The sequence below is a fragment of the Phycodurus eques genome, chromosome 16, assembly GCF_024500275.1.
Source record: "Phycodurus eques isolate BA_2022a chromosome 16, UOR_Pequ_1.1, whole genome shotgun sequence".
Taxonomy (NCBI): Eukaryota; Metazoa; Chordata; class Actinopteri; order Syngnathiformes; family Syngnathidae; genus Phycodurus; species Phycodurus eques.
In genome coordinates, this window is record NC_084540.1 from 15256019 (window position 1) to 15281303 (window position 25285).

The window sequence follows — 25285 nt, forward strand, 5'->3', positions numbered from 1 at the left end:
GGCCACTCAACCAACGATTGTTCCATCATTGACATACTACTTACGATTTTAAGAGACTACGATTTAAAACGTCACTTAGATATTTATTGTTAGTTATGTGTGGTCGTGACGCCTTAACATTAAAAGTACAAGAAACCCATCGTTATAATTTAAGGGGAGAAATCATTTATAGTGGCAACCTTATGGCCATTGTAGTTTTGCCAGATCTAAATATCAATTTAATAATGAAATCATAAATCACGCTAATTGAAGGCTTCAAAAAGTATGCATTTTAGCCGTATTAATTGGAAGCATATACAAAACATGGTCGAATAACAATAAACAATCTTGCGTTTTAGCTGCTTTTTGTCAGGCAGCCTCCTTGACGTCCTATTTCAGTGCTGTCTGGTTTTCTTCGCCTCAAATTGGCGGATTAAATAGCGCAGTTTTTGGCCAGACTTCCTTTAATCCTTTTATTTGTGTACAAATTGGGAGAAAGCACACGCTACTACCTGTCAGGATGTTGGCTACAGTCCGCAAGCAACTTAGGAACCACCCGGCCGTGAGTAAACTCTCGTTTTTTCCGAGGAAAACACAGCGGTGGCGCAATGTTTGCTTCGGAATTCTGTGCATTTTCGTGCTTAGCTTAGCAACGCTAGCTGTCGCAAGCGCCGAACTTCGACAAACCTTTCGCCAAACGGAAATGAACACACTTTCTGCTGTCATTCCGTAACATGTTTAGACTTAATGACACTTTTGACGTAATTAAACGTGTGTCTGGGGATGCTTTGGAGTCAAATCGGGTCATAGACTGCGTACACGCTGATAAGACAGCCAAGTAGGTGCTCGTTAGTAGGTCGTAAACAGCAGCTGCTGCTTAGCAAGTGTATGTCTTTAAAGGCAACAATTATGCCATTTCGGTACATTAAGCGCAAACTGCTCAATGGAATAACTTGTTGTTACTGTTAAAATTAAATAGATTTATTTATACATTCATCCCGTGAGGGAAATTAAATAAAATCAATAAAACTGATACTAAAATATTTATACATAATACGTAAAAATCATTCTACATAATAATACTTTGAATGAAAAAAAAATAAAAATAAATATATATATATATATATATATATATATATACACACACACACACACACACACACATGAATAACATTAAAGTGATTATTTTCCTGCTTTCGGTGTCCGTGGTCATGTTTGTGAATAACTTGTCAGGTGTCAATCACACAGTCTTATGCTTCTGTCTTGCTCCTTGTAGCTGATTCCACTCTTCTTCTTCATCGGTGGCGGCACAGTCATGTCATTGATGTACCTTGCTCGCCTGGGCCTGAGGAACCCGGATGTCTGGTATATAATATTTTCTACTTCTGCTACTTAGTTTTATATAGCCAATTTCAAGGGACCCTTAAAATTAACCCAGGAGGGTAATTAAAATGTTGCGTATATAAGGAGTAGAGTAGCTTGGCGTTGGGCACCAGTGGCTTGCCAGCCGGTTTGACAGCGAATAGCAGTGTGATGGAAAGTTCCAGTAGTGGTCAGACAGGCAAACACACAAACAAGCGATGCTCCTTTTTGGTTTGGAGAACGGGTGTGAAACTTCTCAAGATGATGCAAAGAAAGGTCCAACTTGGTGAAGTGGTGAAAGTTAACAGCTGATCAGCTGGTAATGACTAGCTGCTGAAGAAATATATATGGATTGGATTTACAAGTACCCCAATTTCATATATATATATATATTTTTTCCAAACACATTTGTGTTCCTTCTCCATTAGCTTTAATTAATCAGAATTTTATTTTAGTGTTTTTGCACTTGCGAGACAGGAATGTTAAATGTTACTTAAAACATGGTCTGTGCAGTTAATAAAAGTTTTAAAAGGCAAAGTTTAAAACTGTTTTCATATCTCAGTGGTTTTATTATATTTCATTGCATTGTATTGTATTTTTTTGTCATTTGTTTCTATAAACTTCTCAGTAGTTTTTTTTTCATTGACTCTTTTTACTGTGTAGCACCTTGTAACTGTGTTTTGAAAAGGTGTACCAATAGTTGTGCAATAATTTTTAATGAGTTTTTTTTTTGGGCAGCTGGGATCGCAAGAACAACCCCGAGCCCTGGAACAAGATGGCCCCGACTGATCAGTACAAGGTAGGTTTGAAAAGGAATTATATTGTAAGCATCGGTTTTAATATCACATCATGTATTCTTGACGGAGGGGCTTGGGTTTTATAAAGTATAAGTAAATGAAAATGTCCAAAATTAAGGCCATTAAAAGAACATCTTGCATGTTAACTTTTTTTTGTGTTGAAGTTTATTAATCTGCTAAAGTTGGCATTGGTGTATTTAAAAGTACGATTCAGTGTGATCATTTTCATTGGTTTTTTAACTCGATGGTTTTGTCAAATTTTGTTACTCAAATATCAATGTGACGGTACCCTGTACTTGGGCTATGTCTTTTTGCTAAACATTCTAAAATACAACAAACATGTTTTTGTCATCAAAACAAGACAACATATTTAACCCGTCTTTTTGCTACACATTCTAAAATACAACAAACATGTTTTTGTCATCAAAACAAGACAAAATATTAAACCCATTCGCAAAAAATCATGTGGAGCGGCATGGAGCAGGAAACCAATGGCTCTTTTGCTACAGCTCTAAGAGTTTTAAACTTCTCTTTGAACTACTTTGCAGTAAACACTGCTGCCTTCACCATTTGCAATTGTAACACATGTGAGGGAGGGAGCAGGTTGAGAGCTGTTGAGCCACCTTTCTTCTCCGTTGTGCTCTCCAGTTCTTCGCAGTGAACACGGACTACAGCAAACTGAAGAAGCAAGGGCCCGACTTCTAAAGCGTCTCTTGTCTGCTGGACCAAAATGCACAAGCACACTGATTGGTCTTGTTGTGATGCCACGTTCATATTTAAGCTTCCTCATTGCATACCCTTTTATTTGAAACACCTCTCGTCTTCAGTTTTGGGTGCGTGACAATAAAGTGAAAGGGGTCTTTTCTTCTCCTCACAAGAGAAAATAATCTGTTTCTTTTTATTGGGATTATTTTTCCTCTGTCCTTGTGCACTCATGCTTGCTTTTTATTTACTGGGTTTCATCATCACTTCACCTCATTTCACCTTCATCGTGTTCACTTCATTTGGCCGCCATCCAGAAGCTTATCAGTCGAATTAGGTCATAAATCCACAGGGAGAGCCCTCTAGGAAAATTGCATCACCAAGCAAGCTAGCAAAGATGTTTTATTTTTATTTTTTTTAAAAGTAACAAGCGGAGAAAAGAATAGTTGTGCTTTAGCTTTTCATTTTCTTCTTCAGTCTGATAAGTTTGTGAATGTCAACATGTCGCTGCGTGAGAGACGTCGCCGTGTGCGAGAAAGGTGACAAGGATGAGCAGCCAACGCGGGCGCACAAAATGTCAAGAAGACCTTTTGTGTTTGAACAGAAGCACTCGACTAAATCCACCACCACCTTCACTCGCTTATATCTTTTTGGGAACGGCCTGTGCACAATGTAGAGGCCTTCCTTACCTATGATAAGTGCTTTTTAATTACGATGAGAAAGGATCATCCACCAGCAGTAGACTCACAAAAAAGACAAGCCATGCCTGAAAATACAGGGAATCTACCATTTTGGTCATTTCCCCGAGTCCTCTAAAGTCAACTCATCCTGGAGATTTTCTGATTGCTATAAATATTTTGGTATTACCACCTACTCTAGACCATAGGTGTCCAAAATATAGCCTGGGGGCAATTTGTTCTGTCCTCCATTTTTTTGCGGCCTGTGCCATGTTATAGAAATAGCATTGGAGTGGGGGACAGGTTTGAAGTGTTTCTTTTTTTAAAAAATTGGTCTGTATTGATCACATAAATCAACACAGGATAGTTTATTAAAACCGAAAAGAAAATCAATGTTCAATAGAAGTAGGAAGACGTCAAAAACGTATCAGGTCCGACCCCTAATTCTGAGTTGCGACACCAATGACCATTACTAGAGCTACCACAAATAAGAATACATTGGTTTTATAGTGTTTTATTAATACACAAAGACATAAAACAGCTATTTAACAAACATTTGTTTATGTCTGAATGAATAAAGCTAATTCAGTTTCAGAAGAAAATGGTGTGAATCGCGATTGTTTGCGTCACTATCTATTCCTGTTAAGGTTGAATTTGTGGAACATGTCACACTAATGATCCTAAAGATAGCTCCGTTTTGTTTCTGAATTTGGAGATCTGCTCACTGCCTGCGTAGATCACTCTGGAAATGTAGCAGTTTTTAAAATATAAATAGTGACACTCCGATCAGGTGACCGGAACAAGTTCTCACGTGACACAGTTGGAGGAAGCTTGCTGAATGAATGTCTTCAATCTAAGCATGAAAAATGTCAATGTGGCGCTTTCAACCTTTCTTTTTTTTCTGTACGAAGCCCTCGGAGAAAAAGGTTTAAACACCCTGCTCTAGACAAATGTGTAAAGCTAAAATGCAAAAACCGCGTTTTAGTTATAGTGGCTGGGTGGTGCATAGTGGCAATGTTTGATGATTCACCATAAAACACATACCACATACATTACACTGTGGGATCTACAACAGTTTTTAATGTTATTATTTATACTCATTTTTACCCATCTATGACACTCGCTACTTAAAATATTGTCTGTACATTTAATGTGTACAGGAACAGATTAATTCTATTTCCGTTATGTCTGATGGAGGGAAAGAAAACAGCGCCGCACAACAAATTGTGTCCACTTTAGTCATGTAAATTGCTATGTAATACTGCTACTACTATAACTATCCAGCCGGCAATGTTTTATAGTGCTTGATGTCATTATGGGGTTGAGCAATTAGGTACACCCTGCACTAGTTGCCGTTCAGTTGCAAGGCATATACTCGACAAGCAAGCGTTCATGTTCACATCCATACCTATGGACAATTTAGAGCACACGTCAAACTCTGATCCAGCCCTCTATGTCATTTTATTTGGCCTGTGGAAGCTTTGCCACCATTCTGCCTCAACTTCTGTTTACATCTAAAATATATGAAATGAAATACAGTATCGATTATGTAATATGGGTGATTTTTAGGGTTGCTATACAGAACAAAGTGGAACTGCCTCACGCTCTAGCCACATGCCTAATCCTTAAGCATTCAGTGTAACTCAGCTCGCACATGTCAGGACCAGCAATAAAAAATATGATGGTTTCAAATATGTTCAAAATAATGTGAATGGTAATAAATCTGCGAGATGAGAAGTTTGTTTTGCATTTTGTTCCCTTATTGTACAGAATGTGAACTCAAAGTAAAGTTAAGGGCTGTACCAAACCATTATTTTTGGCAAGCTATTACATGTAGTTTTCCCATTACCCATGATGATTGAACCCCCCTTATAATCACCCAATTGCCTTTTTTGGTCAACATCATTGATGTTCATGATGATGATGATGTTGGTAAGAGACAAATTCAAACACACACAAACGTAAGCGAATGGACTGAGGGAGTACATCAAGGAACTTTTATCCTGACAAGCTCTTATTGATCCCTGAGCTTTGTCACGCCGAATGACAAAGTGCCATTTTGCACCGCACGCAGCAAAAGGTCACGGTTGTCATTGTATTTTCCTCGTGAGGGATGGTGCCGTGACGCCACCATTTGGGAATTGTCTGGAGAGAAACAGCGATTGGATGAATCACCGACATCTTAGGGACGCTGAGGCCGAGTGATGCGGTGGTGTTCTGTGTACCGTGTGGGGATGAGATGTGTCGAGGCCGCGGGTTTCATCCTTGAGACAATCGGTGCTGCGTGAATAGTTTCCCCAAGCAAAAGCACAGATGGTAGGTTTTTGTATGTGGCAGAGGTTACATCTTCATTGGGAAGAGGGGGCAAGTTGACAAAAAAGCGACAGATCATCGTCGTAGCGTCATCCGTTTTTATATTTTTTTCTAGGCCAGTGGTTTGTTAAAACTGAATAGAAGCTTATCTAAATTCTAATATTGGATTGTTTCTTAGGAATTATTTAAAATTTACGCTTTGGTGGGGATGGGTGAGGAAATGATAGTATTGGTTAATTTGAGTGAATTTGTCTATTTTTGTAAATTTTTTTTTTTTGTTCAGCTTTCTCAGTTCAATGCATGTTTTCGCTGATGTGCACTGTTTACACTAGCAACCTGGCTGTGAACAGAGTGGACTTAGTTTACAAAAATACAGTCCGTGTTGCCAACTTTGTGATTTTTTTTTCCGACCGTTCTAACGAACTTTTTTTCCCAAAGAAAGTGACTAGCAAGTTTAATTCTTGTTAGGAATCAAGGCAACATGAGGTGAATCTTTTTCACACTGTTTTGTGTGACAAGAAAGGAGAGTCAATCACGTTGAAAATGGCAAAAAGATATGGTGCCCATTTATACATTGCAACAGTAGTGATTTATCCATGTTGGAAACTTTTGACTCGAGGTATGTGCTTCCAAGTGGACCGTGTTTACATACATTTGGACAAAAGGGACATTTTCCAAGAGGAAGCGCTTATTGCTTGCCCATTGCTAACAAATTCAATCTAAGCCGACCCTAGACCACAGGTGTTAAACATTTTGGCCAGGGACCACATGTGGCCCTCCACATCATTTTATGGACTGGTAGCCCACATAAGAAAGCCATGTGTTTACTTCATGTTTCTTGCTAAAAATGTGGATGTTACGTATTGTTAAAAGATTGCATACATTCTTTTGTTACCGAGACCCTTTTTTTTTTTTTTTTTTTTTTTAAATAAATAAATTGAACAGTAGTTGAAGCTATTTTGATATACGGTATTTTGGATTTCGAAAGTAGTTATCAATCAATTTGTTGCGTATATCAAATAATATGATGAGGCTATTACACATTCATATGGTTTCACAGTCGTGATGGCCCTCTGAGGGTAACCATAACTACAATGTGGCCCACGACAAAAATGAGTTTGACACCACTGCGCCTAGACAGATGGGCGATGATAAATTGTGGAAAGAATGAGTTTTCGCCATAGTATGTGTGTGTCGCAGCATGGTGATGAATTACGATAAATCACCATTAGACACAAAACTAGTCACCATCTGCATATTTTATTTTTAACTCAAGCCCCAAAAGCCAGTTTGACTTAGCAACATGGAATTTGGGAGCGACGTCTATCATGAGTAGAAACAATGCCTGAAAACACTTAGGAAGTCCGCCATTTTGCTTTGAAGCGGTCTTTTTCAGTGTCACTTGGGCAATTTCTAGGGGTCTCCCAAAGACTCATTCATTCTCAACATTTTTTTCTGATTGCTGCAAAATTCGAACCACAAATAATAAATATACTGTAAATGGGCGATGCTAAAATAGCAAGAAGACAGATTTTGTTAACATGTTTCATTAATCACCATAAATAAGAAACTCTAGCAAGAACTCATGATTTCTTGGAAAAATCAGCCTGAGTAACTAGTTTCACAGATCAACATGAAATTTGGTTGGGCATGTCTACCATAAGTAGACCCACAAAAAAGTTTGAAGAAGCCGTGTCTGAAAAGACACAGGAAGCCAGCTGCTTTGATTTTGGGTGACCATTTTGATTGACTGTCTGTGCCCTGTGATTTACTGGCGACCAGTCCAGGGTCTGCCTTTCGCCAAGCTTTCTGACACCCTGATCAGGATAAGCGGTACAGAAAAAGAATGGATGGGAAACAAAATGTTTTTTCTTCTTCCCCCACCGCTGGAAAGCAGGTCAGAATTTAAATAGCTGAAAATAGAACATCTGGCTGGGCCTTGTCAGTCAGCGGTGTGTAATGAAATATGGAAATTCGGCACTCTTCAAAGAGAAGACGCGGGCCTCTTGGTGGCGAGGTCTCCAGCATCCCACTCTCCACACCCTCCTCTCACCAGTACCCCTCCCCCGCCCTCTTGGAAAAAAGCATGCTACATTTCCAGGTGCGGCCTGCGCGGCCCAGCCCGCCGCCGGTGCCAGCTCGTTAGCAGTGGGAGCCTGACGGCGTTGGCAGCTGGCATCATTAAACTTCAAACCTGCTTTCGACCCGGGGCGCCGCCGCGGGGAGAGACCACCCCCCCATGCCCCATATACCCACTACCACCCTCCCGCCACTCGTGTGGCTGCCAACAGCTGATTAGCGACTATTTGACGGCGGCAACAGACTCGGGACACGCGCTAAGCAAACATGACAATTCAAACACAAGGTGGAGTCTTGATGTCAATTTTGTTCATCAGTCACTACAGTAGACCACTATTAAAAAGCAGATTTATTATTTTTTTCAAAATATATTTGCTTCAGTCTTGATGACTAAATTATGCATCAGTTACTACAGTGAACTGTCATTCCATACGTCACAAAGTGCAAATGTTTTTTTAAAAAAAGTCCTGAAAACCAAGGCAACCAGGCTACAAGGGCTGACCAGTGGGTGGCAGTGTGGACACATGCCTATAGAAGGATGAAACATTTGAATAGCTGTCTACTATAGTGACTCGTGTTCAGCTTTGACATCAAGACCAAGACCTTTGCAGGAACATTGTCTTGTTACCTGGGGAACCCTAAATGTAGTTCCTAGGAAAACTACTATTAAGCCCAAGTGGTTAGCATAAATATATATTTTTCTCTTCGCCAAATAATCACGATGTTCAGCTCTCAAGTACATATCTTGATGTCGGTTGCACATCAGTCACTACAGTGGACCGCTGTTAAAAATCTGTCTTCTATTGGTGTTGGAGTCTTGATGTCAAAGTTGCACATCAGTCACTACAGTAGAAAATTATTCAAAAGCAGTTTTCTTTCATACATGTGAGTCTTGATGACAAAGTTGAGCACCATCACTACAGTGAACAGCGATTCAAAAGCGGTTTTCTACAACCCCAATTCCAATGAAGTTGAGACGTTGTGTTAAACATAAATAAAAACAGAACACAATGATTTGCAAATCATGTTCAACCTATATTTAATTGAATACACTACAAAGACAAGATATTTAATGTTCAGACTGATAAACTTGATTGTTTTTAGCAAATAATCATGAACTTAAAATTTTATGGCTGCAAAACGTTCCAAAAAAGCTGGGACAGCTGGCAAAAAAGACTGAGAAAGTTAAGGAATGCTCATCAAATACCTGTTTGGAACATCCCACAGGTGAACAGTCTAATTGGGAACAGGTGGGTGCCATGATTGGGTATAAAAGGAGCTTCCCTGCATTGCACAAGCAAAGATGGGGCAAGGTTCACCTCTTTGTGAACAAGTGCGTGAGAAAATAGTCGAACAGTTTAAGGACAATGTTCCTCAACATACAATTGCAAGGAATTTAGGAATTTCATCATCTACGATCCATAATATATTCAAAAGGTTCAGAGAATCTGGAGAAATCATATGTAAGCAGCAAGGCCGAAAACCAACATTGAATACCCGTGACCTTCGATCCCTCAGGCGGCACTGCATCAAAAACCGACATCAATGTGTAAAGGATATCACCACATTGGCTCAGGAACACTTCAGAAAACCAATGTCAGTAAATATAGTTCGGCGCTACATCCGTAAGTGTAACTTGAAACTCTACTATGCAAAGCAAAAGAAAAAAAACAATAAAGTTTAACAGTTTCAACATTCAATATCTTGTCTTTGTCGTATATTCAATTAAATATAGGTTGAATATGATTTGCAAATCATTGTATTCTGTTTTTATTTGTTTAACACAACGTCCCAACTTCATTGGAATTGGGGTTGTATATGTGTTGTTATGTGGGCTACCAGTCCATAAAATGATGTGGAGGGCCACATGTGGTCCCTGTCCAAATTGTGCACGACAGAAAAGCTTTTGTTGCTTCGACATGCATAGAGTCTTGACAAAAGCAAGTAGTTGTTGAAGAGATGCTTGTCTGCTTATACTGACTATACTGTATGTGCCTTTGAGCAAGCCACCGATGCAGCTTTCAATGTGAGCGCCCTGTTTTAGTGTCAAAAATATCCATCCATCCATTTTCTGAGCTGCTTCTCCTCACTAGGGAGCCTATCCCAGCTATCATCGGGCAGGAGGCGGGGCACACCCTGAACTGGTTGCCAGTCAATCGCAGGGCACACATAAACAAACAACCATTCGCACTCACATTCACACCTACGGGCAATTTAGAGTTGTCGATTAATCTACTATGCATGTTTTTGCGATGTGGGAGGAAACCGGAGTTTAATGCAAGAATTCATTGGATGCACATTGAACGAATTCTGACCTTGTCCGACTTTAGGGACGTTTAGAGGTGAGAAACGTTCGCTTCGGGGTTCATCGGAGGACACGGCGAGGCTTCTTCTATGTCTGGATGGAGAGCACGTCTTCACACTTGAAAAGATTTCTTTTTAAAGACGCGGCCGCCGCAAGTTGACTGTCGCCGTGAACAAAAGCGGAAGGGCGCCCTTGGGAGCTCGCAATTCAGCGGCGCGCTTAACTCACAAGCAGCAGTGGCCACGGACTCAGGTGATGGAATTTATTCAGGCTCGGAAAATAGAACGGAGGAGGCCTTCACTGGGGTGTGGAGGGAACATTTACCAGCGCCAGCATTTTCAAACCTGACTGGCTTATTTAAAAAAAAAAATTCTGTTTGTGAGCTACTTTTAACGAGCGCCCGTTGGATCGTTACGGCTAAATGAGCGGGAGGTTAATAGGAGGTCCAGTGGAGAAAACTAGAGTGGGTGTCCGGCTCCTTAAAGGATCCCTAATGATCTCTCCAGGCTCGCATTGATCGCCAAAGCACTGACGTGGAGGTCACAGAGAGGCGGACTTCGACGCTTTGGGGTTGCGACACCGTCCTCGGAGACCAGACCGTACGTCGCCTCAATTAAAAATGCAAATGAAGAAGAGCAGATGAAGAAGAGCGTCCTCTTCGGCATGCCGGTGCGGCCATCCTCCACGGGGGAGGGTGGGGTGGGGGTGGCAGCAGAGTGTTGTGGAGTTGTTGAGAGCAAGTGAAGCCTGTTGGACCAAAGGAGAAGCAGACCAGTGGGCTGGAACCAGCTAGTATGGCGTGGAGTCACTTCAATGGCCCGCTGGTAAAAAGCTGTTTTCAATAGATGTGGAGCCTCGATGTCAACATTGCACATCAGTCACGACAGTGGAAAGCTGTTCAAAAGCAGTTTTCTTTTGTATGGATGAGTCTTGAAGTCCAAATTGACCATCAGTCACAACAGTGAACCGCTATTCTTCTATTTGCATGAGTCCAGATGTCAAAGTTATGTATCAGTCACTGTGGACAGCTATTCAAAAGTGTGTTTCTTCCATCTGCAAGGAGACTTGTTGTCTAAGTTGCACATAAGTCATCACGCAAAAAGCTGTTTTCTGTTGTCTTGAGGGCAAAGTTGCACAAGTCACTCGTGGTCCACTGTTAAAAGGTTTACTGTAGGTGTGGAGTCTTGATGTCAACATTGCACATAAGTGACTACAGTGGAAAGCTGTTCAAAAGCAGTTGTCTTTTCTTTCTTTAGCATCAGTTACTACAGTGGACAGCTATTCTAAAGCAATTTTCTATTGTTTGCATAGTCTTGTCAATGTTGCACATGAGTCACTACAGTGGATGCTCGTTTCTTCCATATGTGCTGTCGTCTTGATATCATAGTTGTGCATCAGTCACAGCAGAGGCTTTGAGGATCACCAGACAGTCATTAAGAATTCAAGCGGTCAAAATGCTAAACTGTTAAATGTTGAATAATTTTCTGACCAACGGCAATAAAAAGCGTTTGCGATTATTCACTTGTGAGATATAGCTAAACTTCAAAACGTATTGTAAGGACTTCATCAATGAAGACCTTGTGTTGAGGTGAAAATAAAACATTTGTCAGTGCAGTACATGGGTATGAAGAGTCCCAGGGTTTGCCTTGTGTCCCCAAATAACTAAATACGCCCCCGTGCATTAATTACAGAGGTATTATCATCACTACAGTGTGTGTTTTGACCAGTTGCGGTCCTGGCTCGAATGGCGCCCAGTGTGAGCCACCACTGTACTACCTCAAATTCGAGAGTGCCTCCTCAAGGGGGCGCAAATTCGCTATTCAAACACCAATCTTTAATAGTTTATGCCTTTAAGCATGACCCTGTATGGCCGGACATGTTGCACATGCCAAAAAACGCCACTGGTTTTGACACCTTGAATCTATATTTCCAAACGCCATATTTCATCTTTATTCAGCAGCCACTCATCTATCACACGTCATCTATTACTTCTACATCTAAGCAATGATTATGATTAATGGAGGATGTGAACAAAACAATCAGTCCTTAATTTCCATTCCATGTTTGCAATTTAGCACTCGGTAATGTAGCACACACAGTCTCATTTTCCTTATGTAGCCAGGCGACTGCCTCATTACGCCTTATTGTAGAGCCAGGCCACACAATCAGAGACATTTAAATATAGATTGCGTGCAAAACAAGTCTTCCGTACATGCTTTGAAGACGTTGTGGAGAACGTGCGGGCTTATTGTGGCCTTAATGCATCTCATAACTGAGCTGAGCCCGAGCGCGGCGCGTCTATTTGGTCTAATGACAGTCGACGGATGGACGCAGACCTCCGCTCAGAGGCGAGATGAGGCCCGGCGGGGTAAATGCCGCCTCGCCGCTAATGTGCAGATGGAAAACAAATTCTCTGGGAATATTATTTCCGTTCTGATCGCCTGCTCGTCTCATTACATGATCTTTTGTTTTTCTACGTGAGCGTAATTGTTTGTCGCACAACGTGGACGAACTAGGGAAAGTTTACTCAGAGTTCTCATTTTTGAATCTTATTGACAGAATATAGACTCTAAATATTGCGATAATAGTTCTAACATTGTGACAATAAAGTGACTTTGAAGGGAAAAACAAAAATCTGATTTTGTAAGATTTTCTTTTCCAAAAATGACATTACAAGTTTGTCATTTTTTAAAATAGAAAGAAATATAAATAAAAAGTGGAAAGAAGTCATATTTTTTAAAATCATAAAATTATGAGTATAAGTGATAATCTTGCGAGGATTTTGAAAGAAATGAATCATATTTAAGGAAAATATATTTTTTTTAAAGTCTGTGAGTGTGAACTAATATTGTTTTTAGACGTAAAGTTGAAATATTGCAATGAAGTCCGATTTAAAAAAAATAAATAAAAAAAATAAAAAATAAATTCCAAGAAAAGTTTATGGAATTAAAAAAAAGAATATAACTTTATGAATTTAGTTTTTTTTTTTCAAGAAAAAAGCAATGTTGCAACAACAAAGTATTTTTCTTGGGGGGGGAAAAAAAAAAAAAAAAAAAAAAAAGAATGAAGTCAAAGCAACTACTGGAACGCAGTCCAATTACATCACAGAGGAAAGTTTGTTGTGAGGTGTTCCTGCTCATGAGCTCATTTGCATGTTATTAGAGCTTTTCATTAGGGCCAGTCAAAGCGTGTTGTTCATCACGGAAAGGGCGCCGACACAAAGCGGCATTAATGTGAGCGAACGCGCTTGTAATGATGTCACGGCGAGGACAAAAAGCCCTCCGGTCGGCCTAATGCCCCCACCTCGGTCGCCCGCCCGCCTCGCTCGCCTCGCTCACCCACACTTCAGACGAGCGCCAGTGGGCCTAATTGGCAACATGCGGCCTCATCTGAGCGGCTGCCATTGTCCTGCTCACTTTTTTTTTTTTTTTTATCCTACTGCCCCCGAATCCATTTTCAAGTCAATTAGCTGCTCGGCCAGAGAGAGCGCACAATTAGACCGCGAGCACTAGCAGTCACACAAGCTGAGGGCCACAGTCAAGCGGCTTCAAGTAAGTAAGGGACAAAAAAAAAACAACCACACATACTCAGATATGCACAAAGCACATCACTCCAACCCCTTTCACACTGCCTGGAAAAGACGAAAACAATGAAAATGACACGGAATTGAGGGGGGCCAAGTCGATTCAGGAATTTTCCACCTTCACAGGTCGTCAGCGGCGCCTTTTACACTGCCTGTAAAGTTGTCGTCTTCTCACTTTCCCTCGTGTCGCTGTTCTGTATTAATGACACTGACACGGAATTGGGGGGAGAGGGTGGGGCGAGGTCTGTTTGGGAATTCCCCCCCTTCAGTGATAGTGTCAGAAGTCCCTTGCACAGTACCTGGAAAAGACATCATTTTTCCATCTTATTTTCATGTCGGTTCGGGAATTTTGTGCCTTCAGAGGAATTATAAGAAGCCCTTTCACACTACCTGGAAAAGACAAGTTTCTGTCTTATCATGTTGCTGTTTTGTATTAATGGCACCATCATAGAATTGGGTTGGGGTGAAGCCGTTTTGGGAATTCTCTGCCTTCAGAGGTACTCTCAGAAGCCCCTTTTTACTCTGCCTTTAAAATCCATCATTTTTCAACATCTTTACATGTCCATGTTTAGTATTGAGGGATCGGTCTCTGAATGGGAGGGTGGGGGGTGAGATTTACCGTGCAATTTTCAATCTTTAGAGATACAGTAATATTTACAAGCAAAAGTCAGGATTTTCCTGCTTTATTTACATGTCACTGTTCTGTATAAAAGTCACAGAAACAATTTCCGGTGTTGAGTCGATTCACAAATGATCTGCCTTCAAAGATAGAATCATAAGCCCCTTTCATGCTATTGGTAAATACTACATAAAGCCAATATTTTCCCTATTTTTATGTGCGGATTGGAGGGACGACAGTGACCTAGCAATTTTTCACCTTCTGAGGTAGTATCGGAAGCCCCTTTTTATAATGCGTGGAAAATAACGCGTTTTCAAACTTTTTGCCATGTCACTGTTCTGTATTAATGAGACTAACACTGACTTGAAGGATGAAGTCAAACCGACAACTTTCCGCTTTGCGATGTAGGATGTTAGATTTTTTTATATAGCTTAATAATAAAAGCATAACACCCTCTGACCCCAAATGTTTTCCCCCTACTAAATAAAATTACTTATTCTATGAAATACTTGCTGACACATACATGTAAAATAATAATTTATGCATTCTGACGGCATATCTAACCTGAAAATGTCGGCATTATTTTTTTTTTAGGATTTTTGGACATCTGGTTTGAGTTGGCCAGGTGAAAAATGGTCAATGGTAGAATGTTATCTGTATTGTTATGACTACAAATGCTAGCCTTATGGGAGGAGACAAACGTCACAAAAACGTCCTCCTCTCACCTCTTATTAGATCTAAAGCCATTGCTGCTTATTGCTTTCATCCGTCTGCTTTTTTCTTATTGGCAGTCCCGCCAGATCGGACGCCGCTTTGGCCTTCCTGATGGAGGTGCCGCCGCCTGTCTCTGCGTATCATCTGTTACAGCTGACGGAACATATTGGATAATCGATTTTGTTAGGGTCTTTATAGGTCTTTGTAGGACCTTGTAGAACGATTAAAAAAAAACCCATCCCGGTGCCTTTTGAATCTTTGATCTTTGCCAGAGTGGAGATGTCATAGAGATGCTCAGGAAGGTTGGATTACACCGCCAAAGAAGGTGTTATGTGGTCCATGCGCGTAAGTAGAATTCTTTGTCTGCCCAGTGAGGTGCCATGAAATATGAATCAGTCAATCCAGATAAATGAACGCTTTGCGTCAAGCTATGCAGTCATACGTATGGCCAGTTGAATCCGTCAAATATGGACATGAAGTTCATTTTATTTTAATTTTTTTAATTTACTGTTTATGTTGTGTTTTTTATGTTGGTCAGACACTTTGGCCCTGGATAAAGCTCTGCGGCCATCCACAGCCACTTGAATCTGTCAAAATCAAAAGGCACACCTTAAAATGTAAAATGATACAGTTCAAAATCATAAAGCTCAACCGATCTCGCGACTGACCAATCACAGCGCAGCCGAGGTCCGCCACTTTGCCTCTGGCTAAAGCTATGCGGTCGTCCACATAGTCAGTTGCATGTTATTTGCGGTGCCCAGTTCTCGTGCTTTTGCATGAGGTGGGAATAGGTTGCATAGCATGCGCGTGTCACTGATTGACATAATGAGACGCGTGGAGATTGAGGCTCATCGGCAGCAGCGGGAGTGCCGAAATGAACAATGTTCATTGCGATGAAGGGGGTGTCATTGGCGAGGCAGCAAACACACGCTCACAATTAGTAGGGGGATAACTAACAGATTGACTGACAGTCAGCACGTCTAAAACTGGTCTCATTTCAGTTTGCTTCAAGGGGAACTAAACTCAATTTTTCTTTTATTATTTTTTTTGCAAGAATACGATATATGTGACCCCACTAGTCTAAACACAATATTCTGATGACTATTGCATTTGTGAAATGTCTACAATATCCATCTGGCATTACCCAAAAAGTCTTAAAATGTTTGGAATAATAATAATCATTTTTATTTATTTTTTTACAACACAAGGGCATCCACTGACTCCACAAACATCACAGCCTCGTCTGCAAAATCAATGTCTACCGCTCCTTTAAAATGTTGGGATTAGCATTTTTGTTGTAGTTGCAGAATAACATCCGAGAACACTCCGCTCTCAGCACTCACACATGATGTTGTTTGATGTCTAAAATGTGTGAAGAGCAAACCAGCGTTAAGGAAACAGTTTGAGGATAGAATTTTGTGTTTTTATGTATTTATTTATTTTTGCTGCTCCCAAGTGTCAAATAGAGGTTATCCAAAGTTTAGCTCCTCACAAATAATTTAGTGCATTGAAACAAAAATGTAATTTGAAGGCAGGCAACTAGGTTCAGTGCCCTCGCTAAGGAAGCCCCCCCCCCCCCCCCCAAGCATCCCTCCAACAGTGGTCCTCGTACCTCAAACCTCCCCGAGCCAAAGTCCCAATACGGATATTTGGAGACGAATCCAGGACTGAATTCCAAATGATTCCTGGACTTGACCGGTGACTCAGAGGGAATGCTAATGATGCATTGGCTCGGCACATGTACGAGTGAGAGCACCTGGCATTAAAAAATCTGGGCCTGCATGTCGTTAACTCCACGTTTGATGGTATAAAATCTCAATGTCGGTTGCGGCTTCTGACCTCTGCAGCTTATTAAAGGAGGCCCGCTTCTTTGTATGTATGTAAATGGACTCCCAGTGCTTTGATTGTTAATAAGCTCTTCAATGCATAAAACAGTAAGTCAGCGCTTACTAGTATAGTTGAAAACATCCAAATTGAAACACGTCTTCAGATTGTGAGTTTTCAGTCATTGAAATTTCCTTGACAAAAGGAGAAGATTTTAAATTGTTTTTCAAAAACAAATTCTCAAGCTCAAAAATGCCCTTTTTGGGCAAAGATACAGACCTAACCAAACTACATTTTAAAAATAAATTTTCATTTCAAAATGCGCCCTGGATTGAAATGCTAACAGTATTGTTTGGGAAAAATAAGCTAAAATATGTATGTAAAATACATTAAAATGTTTATAAAATGAATTCATTAATAATTATTCTCAGTCAGTTTAGTTATAATTGAAAACCTGACTTGTATTTTAATTGTATTTTACTAATGGCTCATGTTATGTTTTATTGAATCAATTAAGACAATTAATCATTTACAATGAATCAATTAACATTCTTTAGTGGCATGCATGAATAAAGAAATGAATGGATACATTTGAATTACCTCATTTTAAGAAGAAAAAAAACCAGCTAAATGAATGCAACAAATATTACATTTTTTTTTTTTTAATGATATAAATGGTCCGTGGATCATACTTCGCCCACCCTTGGTATAGCATCTCAATGTCAGTTGCGGCTTCTGACATCTGTGGCTTATTAACGGAGGCCCGCTTGTTTGTAGAGTATGTTAATGGCTTGTTAATAAGGTATTTTAAGGCATAAAAAGTAAGTCACTGCTTGGCTCATCAAAGACAAGTCGTGCTGCGGTCCAGGACCACGCTCATCGCTTCGGCCACGTGCAGTAAACCCACCCGCAGAAAGTCTCATAGCTCCAATAATTTGGACCGGCGTTGTTTGTCAGCTGTTGCCTTGATTGAAGCTCTAGCAGCCATGTTGGCTCTCATTTGCATATGCAAATCCACGAGCAGGCCAAGATGGCTGGCTCCTGGCAACACTCCCCCCCTTGGTGGTAGAAATGAGGAAGCGAGATAAACAAACAGATGGAAGGCAGAATGGAATATTGAGGAAAGGAAAGGAAGGGAAGGAGGCGTTTAAAAAGTGATGAGCGGCGAGCCAGGCCGAGCCAAAGGGACTCAAAGTGTGAAACTCTCAACCAGAGAGTCCCCCCCAAAAGGATGCTTCAAAAGGTCTTTTTGCCAGGAGTGGAGGGATTGTGAAAATTAGTCATGCTGCTTTAAGGTGAAGTCAAGGTCTCATGAGGTTCTATTTGAGGGTTCAGAGACCAAATTGTATCGGGTTTAGAACCAGGGTTTGAGTTGTTACCCCAGTGAAGGTCAACCCGGACTACTATAAAGCCCCCACAAAGTGCACTAGCAAGTCTTGCAGTGAGTCACAGGTGCGCTAAAATTGCTGACTTATCACCCAACGGCTGAAATGGACCCTGTTCTAAACTAAATCTTAGTCCTAATGTGGACCAACAAGATAGGGATTCCGTTCTTCGCATTTTGATTTCATTTGAAAACTCTTTCCGATTTCTCTTTCTGGTCCACTTTATGTCAGTAGTCCTAAATACATTCATTTCTTTGGTGTTGGGACTTGACGAAATTTTCTCTCTCCACATCAACTGCAATGTGAACCACTTGGTCTATTTTACGCATCCAAGTGAATTTAGAGCAGTTCATCGGCATTTTTATGTGCAAATATGTATACTTGAAGTAAAATTAGATGCGGCCAGGGGTTTTCACACTTAAAGCCTTAAAAAAACTGAAGTCAGTCCAAAGAGTGAAACAACAGAACATCTAATGTGACCTCAATGTTGCTTCAATCAATATGTTATGAAGAAATGAGTGAACTGGGACCCAGACCGAAATCAAGCCGAAGTGAGACCAAATCCGATTGTTCACACTGTGGCTTCTCAAACGTAACAAATTTTACTCAGTCAGGAGCAAAAAGTGAACTGCCAGAAAAGAAATTCATTTCTTGGCATTTTCAGTTCATTTCAAAATGAAACTGGATTCTCTCTCTCTGACCCAAATTAGGTCAAGAGAATCCTTAAATAATGTATTTCTGAATTCATACCCAACAACAGCATCTCTCAACATTCACTTGAATGATGTCAGCAAATCGCAGTTTGTCATTTTCTGTTTGGTCGCCACCAAAGTAAGCCTTCTAGTTCCAAACATTCTGGTTCTTTGTCATGATGGCACAAAAGAGCACAATGCCAGTGGAAGGTGACACATGACACTGCTGAGACGTGAGGTGGTGCGTTAATGGCGAGAAAAGGCCCGTTAAAGCCTCGAAGACTCCAAAAAATGGGATGGCAGCGACTTCACTGGCCTCCATCACGTTATGAGACTTAATTAAAAAGTCCATGTGCCACTTTAATGGCCACAGCAGAGCTGGTTTGTGTGCGCTTTTTAAAAGCCTAGCTTCCCTAATGAGCGGCAGAAGAAGACAAATGCCAGGACCTGTGGTGCCGGGTCACCGCATCCCGCCTGCGTCAGGAGGACGCATAACTGCGTCTGCGACCGCTCGTTTTATTGAAAGATGTTTGCAGCGGCCAGGCGGAGATGAAGCAAAGTGACAAATAAGTGCGTCGGCTTGCGGCCATGTTGCCCCTGGAGTGCTCATATTTTTGCAGCCAAGCACGACCAAGCTTTGAAAGACAGACTGCCTCAGTCCCTCTGTCTCGCTTGAGTTTGACACATGGACCACTTTGTTTGTCCACTGTCAAAGGTGTCTCGTTGCCGTTCTTAAAGGGAAACACGTATTTGAATAAAGGGACTTCTAAGGATACGTTCCAACTTGTAGTGTTAGTCCCTATAAAGCAAAAAATCTTCACAATTTGACACACCACAGAGAAGAGTGTTGTTTACAACGATGCCAAATTTGAATGATTAAAAAAAAAAAAGAATTGGGAAGCATATAAAATGAGGCTTTCAAATTGGGAAAAATCAAGCAGTTCTCTCTCCTCTCAAATGCTGTGGGGGTGTCCGTTGACTGCACTAAAACAACACCTCGCTCAACTGTCAATCACATACCACTTCTACGATCTAAAAAAATGGTTGCTACTTTGGCTAGCATCTTTCTTATGCTTACACATAACTTCTTTTTGTTTTACCTGCAAAAATATATCCGCTGAAAGCCTCCGGTGGATAAAATGTACTCACTCTAAAGCAGCTATGCCGGCGAGAAGCCCCTGTCCGTGTGCTGACTGTCAAGTCTGACTTTTTGCAAAGATTTTTTTCTGCCCTTCTTCCTCTTTCGCCTTTCCCTTCATGACGTACGCACGCTCACAGCAGACAACGAGACGCTCTAATGTGCCCACGCCAGCCCGAAGCCCAGGTCCACACCCTCGCTGTCAACTCGGATCCCAAGTGCAGTGTTGTCAGTTAATGAGCAGATCCATACATGTGGTGCATGCTGACACACCGGCTAACACCAAACCTCACCGGGTGGACGTCACTAAGCAATCATGCATGTGACGCTTATCAGACGCTAACGCTGTAAACGCACGCTAATCTGTGCTTCCAACAAATCTCAGTGCATCTATGCTTATCTTTTGGCTTTGACATTTTAGTGTTTCCAGCCATCACAGGTAAGTGGCTCTGCATCTTCACCCACCCTCGCTTCCAAGTCATGGGCGGAGCAACTCGGTGTGGGGTTGGTTATTATGTGAATTAAAAAACATTCTTCACAGCTCAGCAGGTTTTTTAATTACACACTTGATGGGTGGACGGGCCCAAAAGAGACTCAAATATTTGTAGGCAAGAAATTAAAAAGTCAACTTTACGTAACACGTCCCCTCTCAAACTCAATTAAGCTCAAATCCAAATATTTTGAAAAACTTACATATTGAGGCACATTTAAAATGTTCCGCAATTTCATTGCAGTTGTTGTGCAAATAATAATATCCAAAACAACATTTTGTATCAATTTTGAGTTCAAAACAACCCCTTGTGTGCTGTGTTTTGATGAAAAAGCTAATGATATTGCTTCTTAAAACGTACACGACGTTTGATTTCGGATTTTGTCCATTTTGAACAAAAAGACATTTTAATCAATTTTCTGTAAACCTTGTTTTCAAATGTTTTGAGTTTTAAGCTGAAAAAATACTTTGGCATACAAATAAACAGTAAAAACAAAAATATTCATCCGCTGTAAGTGAAAAACATCCCCCAGTGTGCCGTGTTCTAAGATTTTGTGCGTTTTCAGGCTCCCCAATACCGTTTTCGCCCTGTAAACAGCGAAACCTACAACATTTGACCTATTTTTGATTTAAAACTGCTCCCAGTCAAGTTGCGATGATGCTAGCTATTGTCGATCTGTTCAAATTATTGTGTTAATCGGCGGTGCGATTAAGGCAACGTGCATTTGTTTCCATTCAGTCTGACCGAAAGTGCTTGATCAAAAGTGCCCTGTTAAACTTGTCAGAAGTGAATAAAAGAGTGTCGTTTAATGGTTTATTTCACAAAGAAAATCAACAAATGTTGAATCGCGGATGTATCTCTGTTGTGTACTACTGCGCTATTGTGCGCTGTTGTGTAAAATTCACACACTTTGAGCGTAATTAGACAGCCTTTCCTATGCAAATGTTCCCCGCCGGAGTCGCGCTAGCCGCTGGATCGGCTTCCCCAAGTCAGTCAAAGTGAGCTCAACCTCTGACAGTGGGCCAAAGCCAGTGCGGCTTGTGGTTTTTATTTTCTTTTTGTTGGTCTTTTCTTTGCAGCCGGAGCCCAGGCAAACAAACTGCGCTCCTGGCAAGCGTATGCTACTTTGCACATAACAAATTACCAGCTTGGTAAGAGCACATCTGCAGCCGCCGACTTTTCCAATGTAATTAACCCCGGCCACGGAGTGATCCAAAATGGGAGCGGCAGAAGTGAGGAAAAAATGGAATATGTAGAGAATGGGAAGGCGCTGAATGCGAAGCACACAGTGGAGCTCTTGAATCCTTTATGCATTTTCCCCTCAATAGTTTACAGCAGTATTTATTTTGGCAATTTGGCATTGTTTAGCATTTTTTAGTTTGACTTCGACATTTATTTTTTTTTACATTTGAAATGTTTTTATATTCTTTAGTTTTTTTGTAACTAATTTGACATTTTTCATTTATTTTAATTTTTGTATTTACAGGTATTTGTCAATTCAGCATTCGTTTGGCATTTTTTATTTGGTCAGTTTGCTTTTATTCTGTATCTTTTTGCAACTTTTTTTGTATGTATTTTTTAGTAAATACTTTTTTGTTTACTTTGCGTTTGTTTTACTTATTTGGTCAGTTTTGTATTTAGTTTGTAATTTTACATTTATTTTTTAATTTTGTCTATCTGTTTTCATTTAGTCTTTTTGTAGTTATTTTGTCGTCACAACGGTGAAAATAATTCCTTCATCCAGATTTACTGTTTGTTCTTTTTGGCCTGCTGCGTGGGTCCCCGGGTGAGATGTCAGCCTAAAACAGAAGGGCTAAAGTGATTATGTGAGCGTGGTTGGAAGAGAGCGATGCCTTCAGGTCCTGTGGGAGGCCGGAAAACTCTTTGTTGACAGTAGAGATGAGGAGAGAGAGTAGTGGGTGGAGAGGCAGGTAAGAAAGAGGAAATGATCTAAACACACACAGTCAAAAGGGGAAACGCGGTTTGTGTTCTGTCTTTATGGAAACACATCGACATAATGGGGATTTTTGTCTTTGGTACCCACCAGTTTCTAGAAATCGCAACACGTTACTAACCAAAACAGCAGCACATCAACAGTCTCTCGGATGAATCAAAGACCCTGTAGAGTGAATTCAGAGATTTGTTTCTAAATACATTATGCATGTTTGAAGCTTGTTGCTGAAAACATGCAAATACTGAGAACTGTGTAGTACTCGATTGTGGAGCTATAGTGTTGAACAGTTTTTCACCATTTCAGTTTTCCTGATTTGTTGGGTGTGGCTAGAACGGCGCCCAAGCATGCGCCCAAGCATGAGTCGTCCCTCCACCACTACATACAGTAAGAACTTGAGCGCCTTTGTTCAGATCAGCGGTTATCCCGCGCAATAACAACGTGCAGTTAGCTAGCTACGTATGCCTGGACCCCGGAAATTCATCTTCGCGACGGACAGTCTGCTTGCATAGCCGCTTTAGAGTGCCTTGTTGTCGCCTGTGAGTGTGCCCACATCATGCGGAGAAAGAAGGGGGGGGCGGGGGGGGCGGGTAAAGTCTGCTGACTTGAGAGCCAGTGTGCGTTCCGGTGCTTCGGGGCGCCGTGGCCGCTTTAGAGCGCCTCATTGTCGCGGCGTGGAAATGCCCTGCGAAGACTGGTTGGGGTATTTTCAGCCCCAGGAGGCTTACAGCAGTTGTATTTACATGGCTCAAATATATAGAGGTGAAAGGATGTGTTGTACTGTATTTGATTGACAGTTGAGCAGGCCGTGGTTTCAGCGCATTCAGCAAACATTCCTGCATCCTTCATGCGCAGAGAGAAGAGTTTGATTTTTCACCTTATTTTAAAGCCTTGTTTTATATACATCCATCCATTTTCTGAGCCGCTTCTCCTCACTAGGGTCGCGGGCGTGCTGGAGCCCATCCCAGCTGTCATCTGGCATGAGGCAGGGTACACCCTGAACTGGTTGCCAGCCAATCGCAGGGCACATAGAAACAAGCAGTGCTTTTTTTTTTTTTTTTTAAATCATTAAAATTTGGCAAGGTTGTTAACAACTCTCTTGTCTGTGATTTGACAAATTCACAAGACATTTAATTTCTCTTCACAGGGACTTTAAAGTGTGGTGAGGCACTTATGACAAAGACGGCAGCGACGGGGCTATGAGACCCTTAAAACGTTCACGTGATGCCTAGAAAGTGATTAGTCGCCGTCTCTCTAATAAATGCCGTGCCCCAATTAGTTATTACTAACCTCAATCACTTAAGAGAAATAAACGCAGCGCTTAAATAGATGCCATCAGGGGACGAAAACTACGTGTAGTACATGTAATTATCTCACTTCATTATCCACGCATGGACGTTAAAAGAGCTGCTGAGCCCATTTGAACTCTGTTGCTAACCAAAAGAGCAACACGTAGACTTTTGGATGCGCCCCAATGTCGTGTGCATCTTACAATTACAGTATGTTTCCGTAAGCTCTTGACATGTGGTCACACCACAATGTTGTGTTGCAATCCGTCGTTGCATTCTGCTCCAGTAGCCTCTGACGTGGTCGCTCCACAATGTTGTGTACATCCATAAATATGTTTCTGTAAACTCTTGACTTGTGGTCACTTCACAATGTTGTGTGCGTCCATAATTGCATTCTGCTTCAGTAGACTCCTGACATGTTGTTACTCCACGATGTTGCAGGCATCCGTAGTTGTTTATGTAAATGCTTAATATGTGGTTGCTCCACAATATTGAGTGCATTACTTAATAACTATGCTTCAGTAGACTCTGACGTGGTCGCTCCACAATGTTGTGCGCATCCATAATTATGTTCATGTAAAAACTTGATGTGGTTACTCCACACTGTGTGCACTATGTTCATGTTCCTGTAGACTCTTGACATGTGGTCCTCCCCTGGCAATGTTGTGTGCATCCATAGTTATGGTCCTGTAAACGTTTGACGTGGTTGCTTCACAATTTTGAATGCATTCATTAATAACAGTAAGCTCAATTAGACTACTGAGATGTGGCTCCTCCACAGTGTTGTATGTATCCCTACTTATATTTCACTGGACTCTGACGTGTAGGTACACCACAATGTGATGTGCATCCATGTTTACAGTGCATCTGGAAAATATTCAGAGTGCTTTTATGTTGCAGCCTTATTCCAAAATTTAATAAACGTATTTTTCCCCCGCAAAATTCTTCACACAAGATCCTATCATGACAACATGATTGTTTTGTCAAATTTTGTTAATTTACTACAAATACAATAACTTATAGTCGAATATTTTAATACAATTCCACAAATGTACAAATAAAGGCCTCCACTTGATCTGCAGTTGAGAAAATTAAGGCCCTCCCTTGGCCACCGAAAAAACCTCATTTACAATCGGCCATCTTGGTGGCACATCAACTCCAAAGTCCTTGACACGCTCAAGGAGCTGAGCCGTCCTTTTATCGGCGCCTCGCAGACAAATCCACTCTCAATGTTCAGTCATCGCTGCAGTAATCCAGCAGAGAATTTACACATTGTCGACTTTTGTTGTTGTTCTTTTTCTACTCCTTTTGAACAACGCGTTCCTCTTTTTGCGCTCTGAAGGAGGCTTGCTTCAACAACACACGGTGCAAATTAGCAGCAAGCT

The 25285-nt window shown here is 41.1% G+C and overlaps 1 protein-coding gene across 1 annotated transcript; it reads left to right on the top strand.

Annotated features, from left to right (window-relative positions):
• Positions 1-352: 352 nt before the first annotated feature.
• Positions 353-3025, top strand: ndufa4a (NDUFA4 mitochondrial complex associated a). The gene is made up of 4 exons (XM_061700362.1): positions 353-541; positions 1256-1344; positions 2080-2140; positions 2787-3025. Exons 1-4 carry the CDS (start codon positions 500-502, stop codon positions 2841-2843), a joined length of 249 nt encoding a protein of 82 aa, XP_061556346.1. The 5' UTR covers positions 353-499; the 3' UTR covers positions 2844-3025.
• The last annotated feature ends 22260 nt before the right edge of the window (positions 3026-25285 follow it).